We start from the raw sequence: 10934 nt of genomic DNA on the forward strand, positions 1-10934 counted from the left end.
ATGACAATGGCTTCAGCTCAATTCTCTAATGACATTTACAAAGCAGAGAGCATTAGGTGCATTAATGATCATCTGTGATGAAAAGACAGTTAATGTAGTATTTTTAATCTGTTAAATGACTTCATTCTTCCTCAATATGTTTTGTTTTGGGGTTTTTCCCCCTATTTCAGCACTTCATTTTCTTTATTTTCCTCTATTTGGCTGTATAGCATTTTGTGACTGATTCTCTGTACACAGCGCTTTTTAAATAAACTTTATTTACTTACCTTAACTTTCAATAACATATCTGCAACATTTCATTGCACAAGTCATCACAGAATATGCTAAATAGTTCATCTAACTGTCAAAATGTGCTGAGGCCACAGCTGTAAGTGACTGATAAGTCAAGATGCATTAAGCTGCAGAATTACAGCATTGGGTGAACACAGAAAATGCGCTGATAAACACTGTACAGCCTGTTCACTGTACAGAAGAGGATATATATATATATATATATATATATATATATATATATATATATATATATATATATATATATATATACGTTTGAACTTTTGAACATAGACATTTAAAAATATTAAAAAAGAATGTAAACAAACTTGTTAACAAACTGAGTCAAAGGGTTTCAAAATAATGTTTCGATATCTACAACTGTTATTGACAAATTGAGTCAAAACCATTTGCTGTTTATTTTGCAGATGTATTTGCATGTTTTGCGGGGGGACTTTAAAAAAAAAAGAGACAGAGAGGATTGGTAGCGTATCCTAATAGTTTCCATTGAAAAGAAGAGGAAAAGCTTGACAAACTTGACAATAAGAAAGATGGGAGGGGACTGACAGGAAGAGAGATCACACAGAAGAATGTAAAATTAACATTGGGGAGTTGCATCAGATCCTTGTTTTCCTCTTTGTGCGCCTCTGTGACAGCTCGGCACAGTCCTCCTCAATAAAAGCCTTTTTGTCTGCTGGTGTCTCGGAAGAACAGATTGTTAGAAACTCTGTCACATGACCCCCTCACTGGAGTCCTGCGTGCATGTACAAACACACAGTCACACCATATGTCTATGCAACTCACACAATTTCACCCACACACATTATGTGCACTGCTGCAATGTTATTAGTCACTACATTCTTTCTCACAGAGGCTCATTCCAGAGGAAAATATTTCCTGATGGACTACAGAAACATCTGGAGAGTATAATCAACGCGCTCATCACACTCTGCTGGCAAGAGTATGGACCCTTATCGTAAGATTTTTTCTGTCCAGTGTTTCCAGTACACATTCAAAACATCTTTGGCACACATTCAAACTGTGTGACGGAAAGGCACAGAGCCATTCTACTGAACAGAGGATATTGGTGGGTGGAAAAGTACAAAGGGTCAAAACCCCCAAATAGTGCACCCTTTTATTCCTTTGGTGTAAATTTTGAAAGAAAAAAAATTCCTTTGCCTTTTTAAAATTAGGGTTACACTGAATGTCTAGTTATTATTATTTTTTCTATTGCATACATGCTGTGGTTTACTCATTCACTTTGCCAGTGAAAAGTTGTTAGTTTGAGTCAAGCCAGAGACACAAATTCCAGCTAGGAGTACACAAGCTAGTATAATGACTCTTACAAGTCTGGATAGAGGAGGGAGGACTGCATGAAGAAGGGCATCTGGGGTAAAAACGCTGCCAAGTCAAACATGTGGGGCTACCTGCTGTGATGTCCCCTTCTAACAAGGGAGCAGCTGAAAGTAGCTTTAAAAAAAGTTTAAATATGCATATGTTGCATATGTTATTAATAAGATCTGTATATACTTATGAATGAACACAATACCTTGTCAGTCTTACAACATGTTGAAATAAGATTCTGATCTTCTGAAATCCATCACTGAAGTAGTTCTGTATTTTGAATTTTGCATTTATGAGAAGACAGAGTGATTCTCCCAATGTCACCATTGTTTTTGGAATCTTTCATCTTTATAAGGAACATTTGCACTCTGGGTACTCAGCAGCTCACCCTGAAACATAATGAAGGATTCCTATACAGCCATGTGAATCTTTACAGAAAAGCACACCTAAATCACTGACTGACTTTTCAGACAGATAACACTTTATGAGGGCATCCTTAGTTGTAAGTAATACCCCTCTTTCAGAAATATGCATTCAGGACCGAAGGGGGTCTGTCTCTCTCTCTCTCTCTCTAAAACATGTGCAGATAGACTGATGTGTAATAATATCTGTCTTGTACTGATGTTATTGTACTGAGCTACCAAGTGTTTCTTGGTAAGAGTGAATATTTGATTTTGGATCCTTACTGGATGCATGACCTGGCAGGAATTTAAACACCCAACTAGTTGTTCCAAAGGCTCTAATGTTGCCACACAATTGCCTCACATTTCTTAATAGTTCCTTCACAAAGCAAGAGTTTCATTTAATTTTTTAAACTGGTGTGGACCAACAGCTCTCTAGGTTTTCTCATGGTATTTCAAAGTTGTTGTTTTTCGGTGGCTGATGAACTGACTATTTCGTTTTTAGTGAAGCCACAGTGACAGGACTCATTCAAACACTAAAAAAAGGATGTTACTCGAGTGATGAACCATTACTTACGTCATTAAACCACGTGTAAAAATCCCCTAAAAAATTATGTTTACTGAACAAAAAACCAAAATACTTCCCCCTAAGCAATAATTTTAATAAGAATAAGAATAAATGTATGTTGCACTTATAAATAAACATTTTTGTGTATGTTGTTCATTCATGTCTCTAAGGTTTCAAATATGGTCCAGAGGTCAGAACCATCTGCCCATAACCCTCCTACTAGGGGGTCCACATCTGGGTTCTGCGTTGCCCTTACCTGCCTGTCTCTTTAAGAAAAGTCATATGATGGTCACATGACCCGGAAGAATACCGAAGTCATTCAGCGTGGTTGTGTTTACAGGCGTGTTGTTTACTTGGCGCCTGCAGGTTTGTGCTGTAAATAAACCGTTAATTTACGATAATTAATCCTTTAGACGTTTATATTATCATTCAAAGAATAGTAACGTAACCTGCTTTCTTTTGTATAGCAGCCACAGCTTTCTGCTATCAATGTCGAGGTAGGTTTATGTGAAGGATTTAGGTTTACTCGAAATAGACGGATTGCTTTGCTCTCAGTAAAAGAACTTACACGGAAATAAATCGCCGATAGAATTCTGCCATTATTTTAATGGTGTGCGGCGACACTAGCAGGCTTAAAATCCGACTCAAATCTCGTTTGTCATGTATTAGCATCTCTTCGTATTTCGCACAGGTGTGTTACAGATGTTGTAAAAATCTCAAGTAAGCAAAAAAACATTACTGCCGTACGTTTTTAACGTTTCCCGGTTTGCATGTATCCTCTCATTTTGAAATTGTTCTCATTTTCATTGAATTTTGCTTTATAACAATGACACGGTATGACATGTGTCTTCAGTTACATTGAAGCAGGTTTTGATAACGTTTTATTTCTGCCTCTTTTACCCTCAGGAGTAAGTAAAAACATCTATTTTTAGATATATTGATCATGAAGCAGGTTAGTGAGGCTGTGAATGTTCCTGCATGCTTCATATCAAACCATGAAGGCTTTCTTGGAAGCATCAAAAACTTCATTGAGGATTTTGTGGTGACTGAAATAGATATCTATGGACAGCATGTTAACACAGCAGCAGCCACACAGACACCGGGCTGTGCCTCTTCAGTTGGAAATGACAGAACCAATGCAGAATATAAAGAGGACAGTCATTCTTCAGCCTCACAGGATGCTGATGTCCCTCTGGATTGGGGGGTACACGACCCACTCCCTAGTCTAGGGAGTTTAGATTTAGGTGTGATTTTAGGTCAGTCGGTCAGTGAGGAGCTCGAGCAGTTTGTGTTAACTCTCAGAGATAAAAATCCACCTGAGCTGGAGCTTTCCCTTGGTTCCTTTGCTGACAAACACCAGAGAGCCAGCGTCCACCGAGCTGTCAGACACCGCTTCCCTTTTCTCATGACTGTCACCATTCAGCCTGAGATCAGGGTGAGGGAGGACCCAGACTACAGAGAGCTCTCCCAGCTTGTTAAGGAGGATGAGGCTGAGGACTTTTTCAGGTTTATAGATGCCAAAGTGAGAGGTTCGTCCTATACGTTTGGACCTGATGACAATAAGGAGCACAGGACGGCAGTCCATCACTTCCTGAATCGAAGGTTCGGGAAACTGGTGGAGACTAAAAGCTTCAATGACCAGGGGAGGACATCGATCTCAGTTAGGCTGAGGGAGCGAGGGAGGCCAAAGAAGCGAACAGCGGAGGAACGTAAAGATGATGAAGTTTACACTGGTAAGGCATAGCATTGCATGTTATTGATCATTTATCATCTGAAATATAAAATGTAAAAAACAGGAGAAAACCCCAAGGTTAATGCTTTAGATCAAATTACCTACTTTAAGTAAACAAATAAATAATATAGAAAAAGCTGAAGAAGAATGAAGAATTTTAACTATAAATAAAATAATTATGGCAGCTTTATTATCACAGTAATTGTGATTTGAATCGGTCAAAGCAGGAGAAAAAGACAGGAAAACTCTTAGTGAGAAGGGCAGGATGACACAGGTTAAGAAAATGAAAATGAATGATGGTTTAAAAAAAATCAGATTTCCCGTAGGGAACATTTTCAAATGTGATAAAAATATAGATGTTTTTTGCGTGTTTTTCCAGCGTTCACTCTGTGTAAGGAAAACCTTGAGACTCTGGAGGCCATCAGCTACATGGCAGCAGCTCTCGGGGTCCTGCCATCTGATTTCACCTATGCTGGGATCAAGGATAAGAGAGCAATCACCTACCAGTCCATGGTGGTAAAGAAGGTCTCACCTCAACGGTACTGCTGTGTTTCTTTCATGCATTTTGAGTATATATATATTTTTTTTTTCTTTCTTTCTTTTTCTTATTTACAAATCATGGGATAAAAGCACCAAAAGTTGTGTTATGTTAGAGTTCTTCTTGTAATACTATTTATATATTTTGCATTTTGTGTGACTAGGTTGAAAGAGAAGAATGCAGAGTTTCAGAACAGAGGGATCCGCGTGTTTCAGGTGCGTTCTGTCAGCGAGCCTCTCCGGCTCGGACGACTGCAGGGGAATCACTTCGACCTGGTTGTCCGGGACCTGAGACCACACGGTGCCGGTGACACGCACTCCTCTGGCGGAGACGTGCACACACGGCTGGCAGCACTGGTGAAAGAAGCAGTGGAAAATGTCAAGGTATATTTTGAGTTTTGGGTTTTCTGCAATCCTGTGGTAAAAGCTTATGCCAGGAACCAGGCTTTCTTTAATGTTTTATTAAAAAAACTTTTTTTTATTGGATATTGACAAGCATAAAAAGGCACCTAACTTAAATAGTGAACCAGTGTTGTGTCTGCACTTGCACAGCTTGGCATAGAATACATTTTGAATTGTATACAAAAACTCTTCATTTGTTAAAGTTTATTTAGTTGATTCTAATAATGCAAAGATATCACAGTTTGACCAACAAGGTGATTCTCAAAGAGCTATTAGCTAAAAACCTGGTATACCTCAGTGTAGTCCTCCAAAATCTGAGGAAAGTGAACAAATAGAGGAAAAAAGAAAAAACAAAACCTCTCACTGCAGCAGAAAAACAGTATCTGAACGTCATGTCCTTTAAAAATAGGAGGGGAAAGAATCCGGCAAAGGCCTGACACAGTACCTGAGAGATTCATCTGGCTCTTCATCTGCTATTCACTGAAGCCTCATCAGAAAAGGTCTCAGTGGAAGGCTGTCAAGAAGCCACAGCTGAAATTAGTCCTCGACTAATCATGTCTTTCCTGATAGAGTTTTAAAATATGTCTGCTCAGTAGCAAGTGGTTTTGTTGGTCCAGAATGTCTGCTTCATACAAGCTACATAGCCACCACCACACAGTGACCTCTGATGTTTTTCACTGTAGGCCAGAGGCTTTGTCAACTACTACGGACCACAGAGGTTTGGGAGCGGACAGAGCGTTCAGTCTGATCGAGTAGGACTAGCTCTACTGAAAGAGGATATGGTGAGCGTTTGAGACATGCTATGTATTCAAGATGATAATACTGTTGGTTACGGTCATATAGAGCTAATCCACGATCGGCATTGCTCAGTGAAAACAGCACATTGTTGAGTTACTGTATGTAATGTGTGTGTCAGGTGAGTGCTGTACGTGTCTTCTTCACTCCAGAGGAAGGCGATGATCCTCAGAGTCATGCGAAGAGACACTTCCTCCAAACAGGTTTGTTTTAGTTTTATGGGAGTTTTTTCTTCTTTCAGAAACTTCTAAAATGAGAACTATTCTTTGCTGAATCTGAGGTTTTTTTTGATGAACAGTGTGATGATCTGTTCCTCTATTTATTTTTGAAAGTTGGCTGAAATTCATCATCCATGTTTGGCTAAAACCTTATGATTTTGTAATGTCAGCATCTGCTGTTCTAGTGAATTCATGACACTTTTCAGAAACCAAGTTTTGTGTTTTTTAAAACTGAATTAACGTCATGCAAATGCTTTTTTTAGAATTTGCAATTTCAGTATGTTTTGTCGTTTTATTTTTCTCTGTCTTTCACCCTTCTCCACTCCAGATAACGCTAAGGAGTCCTTAGCATTGATGCCATTGTCCAAGCCCAGGGAGCGGTTGATGCTGCGGGCCCTGAACCGCTACGGTACAGGTCCTGATGGATGTGACCAAGCCTGGCTCAGCCTGCCACACAGCATGAGGATTTTCTACCCTCACGCTTACTGTAGCAGGTCAGCTGCAAGGAGAATCTACCCATCCATCCATTATCTTAACTGCTTCTCCTGTTCAGGGTTGCGGGGGAGCTGAAGCCTGTCTCATCTGTCATAGGGCACAAGGCGGGGCACGTCTTTGACTATTTTTTATGATAATAATTTTTTTTTTGAAAAGTAACACAAACAGGTTTGACAGATAGCGATATTTAAAAAAACTGTTGTGTATTCATTTATTTATTAAAGCTGGTTTCCATTATAGGTGAGGGAGATAAATTGGCCTTAGGTGTAGCCCAAATAAGTGTTTTCTTTTATTTATTAGGAAACTAAATTAAATGTTATATAAAAACCAAACAGTGTTATTAATAACATGCCATCCCAGTGCTTTAGATCTTTAATTTGAAAAATTATGTCGATGTTCTTGTGGTTGTCAGAGTTTGGAACGAGGCGGCGGCACACAGGCTAACTACAATGGGTCACAGTGTCCGAAGAGGTGACCTGGTGTGGTTACGACAAGGTCAAAACAAAACGGAAGATGCTAGAGAAACCAGCATGGCTCAGGTAAGAAGGCAGATAAAACAGGAAAAGGAGATCTTTTAAAAGGGATAACTGATTAAAAAGATAGCTCAGGAGCAATTAGGATAGCTTTGTGTTATAATCAGAGCAAACACGTTTCCAGGCTTTGTGACTTTGTTGCATCTGTGACAGACATTATCACAGAAGCACAGGAACCAGCTTGTTGACTTCATCGTGGACCTAAATGCTAGAATTGTAGTTCCCGCATTCGTTTTCACACATTTACCAGATCCTTGAATTTTTCTATCTTAAACTTGGTACAGTCATGTGTGCTGCGTCCTGCATGCTACCCAGGCAGTGCCCACCGCTTAAACCACACAGTATTTCCAGTACAAGCACATCTAAAGCTGAGTGTTTCCTCCCGTGTGTTCACATGTTCATGCAAGCGTGAGCTTAAGTTTTGTCTTATTTTTCAAAGTAAAGTTTGCACAGGCCAAACAGAAAAGGAGGAGATAAAGGAGGAGTGGCATTTAAGAATCCAAGCTGGAGAAATGAAAGCATAATCTTGGCCTGAAACTGCAAAGCTGGGGTTAGAATGGGGGGTGAGAACAACACAAAGTATATCAGCAAACAGCGCGTTAAAATTTTTTATCAATTAATTATTTATTGTTTCTATTTGTTTCCTTTTAGTGAGGTAAACTACCCTTTTTAGTGTCCATGAAAGGACAGAATAGAGGTGAAAACTGTGGTTACTTCCTTTTTTTCTGCTCTTTGAGGCTGTGATTTACAACAGTAACTTTGTTATGGTTTCACTTACTGTACTTTTGCTGCTGCTGCAGTCCAGAAATACCTCCTGGTAATTTCAACAGTAAATAGGATTATTTAGTGACACATTTATTTGTGCTCTTTTGGTCACAGGACATATTTTCGATGTGAGGACACGTTGTTACTTTTTTCAAACACCCTGTCAGTGCCACTAACTTTGTATTTGTGCCTTCTTCTAGATCCATGTGGTGACAGATAAAGAGGAGCAAGAGGGTATCTATAAACTAGAACAAGTAGGGAGTGTTTGGAGCTATTTGTGTCTCTGACAAATGCTGTTTTTTGTACACTACAGTAACACTACAGTTGCTACTTGTTACATTATTGTTCTGCCAGGTTGTGTTACCGATGCCAGGAAACACTGTGAAGTATCCAGAAAATGCCATGGGAACTTGGTACCGAGAGAGGCTGGTCAGAGATGGACTGGAAGATTGCCGCTTCAGAGTCAGCAGCCTCAAACTGAACCTGCCTGGCTGCTACCGCCCCCTGCTGGCAGTGCCGCACAACCTCAGGTATCAGCTGCAGAGAGCAGCCAGCAGAGAAGGTGGAAGAACGATGGCAGGTTCGGAGTCGCTCACTCTCACGTTAAACTTCGACTTGGACTCCTCGTGCTATGCTACCATCTGCCTCAGAGAGATCATGAAGTGTGACCCCTGAAGGTTATAGGAGGACATAGCTGTTGTATTTGTTTGAAGGAGAAGAAAACAGCTTTTCTACAATACTTTGTACTTTCATTGACCGTTATTATGTTACTAGTAGTCTTTTAGTTTGTTGTTGAAGACCGTAAGTATAAAGAAAAATCATGTTATGCACTTCAAAAAGCATAATAAAAGGAGGCCACTGCCAAATGTGAACAAATGTATATGTAAAAGAATTCATGCAGTATGTTTCTCGTGCCATAAATAAATCCTGTAAAACAACAAAGTTTCTGATTTTTTTAAAAAAAAATAAAAATTCTGTATTTTCATTCAGAATGTTTAAGTTTGAAATCTTAAAAACACAATTTGAGTGGGTTCAACTCCACACTCCCCATCTTAAAGATAATAAAGCATTGACCTAAAATTTCAGAAATTAACTGCAATCTTAACTGAGTCCACTTAAAATGTGCATGTGATGTTTTTTTAAAAAAGAGAGACCAATAACCTTTATCCGATATTTTCAAATCCGATCTGGGTCACTTTTGTATGTGGTACTGAATCCAATACGTATCTGATGTTTTAGAAAGCGACTGCTGTTTGAATGGTCATGTCGATTTAAATCCATCTTTTACGTCACTGACACAAGACAGACGGCAATTAGCGCCGGAGAAGGGCACAAGAAGACATTGTGAACGCTTCCTGGCCATCCAGTGAAACTGTTGGGAAGACAATGATGGAGAAACGTGAACATTTTATTTGTACTGTATAATCTGCAGATTCTGGCAGAAATCTGCAACTATCCTTTGAAGCACGGCTCCTCTCTAAAACAGCAATAAGGATAATTATTAGGCCATATGTAAATAACAAAATAACTTTATAACCCATCCATCCATTTGCTTCCGCTTATCCTTTTCAGGGTCGCGGGGGGCGCTGGAGCCTATCCCAGCTGTCATAGGGCGAGAGGCAGGGTACACCCTGGACAGGTCGCCAGTCTGTCGCAGGGCCAACACACAGGGACAGACAACCATTTGCACTCACATTCATTCGCACATTCACACCTAGTGGCAATTTGGATTTTCCAATTAACCTATCCCCACAAGAGGACTTTATAACTTAAAACAAAATTGGGAAACGTAAAGTCCGAAACAAGTCTGTATATCAAGGGCCATCAGTCAAACAATACTGTTTGGTCTGGGTCTAAACAGAGCGCGTTGTGTGTGACGTCTTCTTTTGCGCATGCGGGCCGCTTTGAGGGTTCACACTAGAGCGGATTTGATCAAAAAATTGGAATTGAGCATTAAGACCTGTAGTTTGAACGTATCCAAAGAGGTTCCAGAGCCTTTGTTGTGCTGTTGGGAGCATTTTGTTGGCATGATTGGAGTCTGCCCTTCTCCCCAGTTGTCGTTTCAAAGTTGTTTTGCAGGTGGACTCCATCTCCCTTTTCTCTTCTTATCCCGGCTTATGTCTCATTTAGATTACACAACTGCCATTCTGATTGCTCAGCAAGGCATATCAATATGTGCTATCACAAGAATATTTAAAGTGTCTCCCAGCATAGTCTCCAACATTGAGTGAGGAGAGCAGGACAGGGTCATTGAAAAAGCATTAACCCACTGCCAGAGCCCTGAAATTGACCTCCAGTGTACCTGTCAGAAACGGACTCCAATAGTATGAGGTGAGGTGGCAACATCTGGCAGAGTTACCTGTGCTCACAGCTCAGCACCATACAGATCAACTGACTTTCACCAAAGAACACCGGGACTGGCAGGTCTGCCACTGATGCCCTATTCTCTTCACAGATAAGAGCAAGTTCACACTGAGCACATGTAACAGTCCTGAAAGAGTCTGGAGACATTGTGGTAAATGTTTTGCTGCCTGCAAGATCATCCAGCATGACCAGTTAGGCAATGGGTCACTGATGGTCTGGTGAAGAATATTCTTAGAGCAACACGCAGATTTCCATATCCATGTTAGACCTTATGCTAGTGACATGGGGTTGGCATTACTCTGCACCAGAAAGAGACGCTCGTGGATAACTGATGTATTGATGCCACTGAACCACCGTCACATTTGGTAAACCTGAATCCAGCTGAGGCAAATTGGGCCACAGATGCTTACGGATGCATTCATCCAGGTCTAAAAGGAGATTCCCCAGGACACCGTCCACCGTCTCATCAGAAGCATGCCTAAACATGATCTCACGCTGCCAATAGTGACA

The 10934-nt window shown here is 40.2% G+C and overlaps 1 protein-coding gene across 5 annotated transcripts; it reads left to right on the plus strand.

Annotated features, from left to right (window-relative positions):
* Positions 1 to 2842: 2842 nt before the first annotated feature.
* On the plus strand, positions 2843 to 9002 carry LOC146499634 (pseudouridylate synthase PUS7L-like). Of its 5 annotated transcripts, XM_085138299.1 has the most exons (11): positions 2880 to 2949; positions 3051 to 3080; positions 3490 to 4316; positions 4695 to 4854; positions 5017 to 5236; positions 5938 to 6036; positions 6171 to 6252; positions 6596 to 6761; positions 7175 to 7301; positions 8261 to 8314; positions 8415 to 9002. In XM_085138299.1, exons 3-11 carry the CDS (start codon positions 3527 to 3529, stop codon positions 8733 to 8735), a joined length of 2019 nt encoding a protein of 672 aa, XP_084994425.1. In that variant the 5' UTR covers positions 2880 to 2949; positions 3051 to 3080; positions 3490 to 3526; the 3' UTR covers positions 8736 to 9002. The 5 variants fall into 5 exon arrangements, with proteins under 5 accessions (XP_084994427.1, XP_084994423.1, XP_084994422.1 ...); XM_085138301.1 differs by lacking the exon at positions 3051 to 3080 and having other exon boundaries at positions 2843 to 2949; XM_085138297.1 differs by having other exon boundaries at positions 2867 to 3080.
* Positions 9003 to 10934: the final 1932 nt, after the last annotated feature.

This window comes from Neolamprologus multifasciatus, chromosome 17 (genome assembly GCF_963576455.1).
Source record: "Neolamprologus multifasciatus chromosome 17, fNeoMul1.2, whole genome shotgun sequence".
Lineage (NCBI taxonomy): Eukaryota > Metazoa > Chordata > Actinopteri > Cichliformes > Cichlidae > Neolamprologus > Neolamprologus multifasciatus.

What these genes read in the sequence shown, in the direction of transcription:
- LOC146499634 (XM_085138301.1), top strand. Translation starts at nt 3,527, where the DNA reads ATGAAGCAGGTTAGTGAGGCTGTGAATGTTCCTGCATGCTTCATATCA. An exon ending in AAGAAGGTCTCACCTCAACG is followed by an intron (nt 4,855 to 5,016) that starts GTACTGCTGTGT and finishes TTGTGTGACTAG; the next exon opens with GTTGAAAGAGAAGAATGCAG. An exon ending in AAGCAGTGGAAAATGTCAAG is followed by an intron (nt 5,237 to 5,937) that starts GTATATTTTGAG and finishes TTTTCACTGTAG; the next exon opens with GCCAGAGGCTTTGTCAACTA.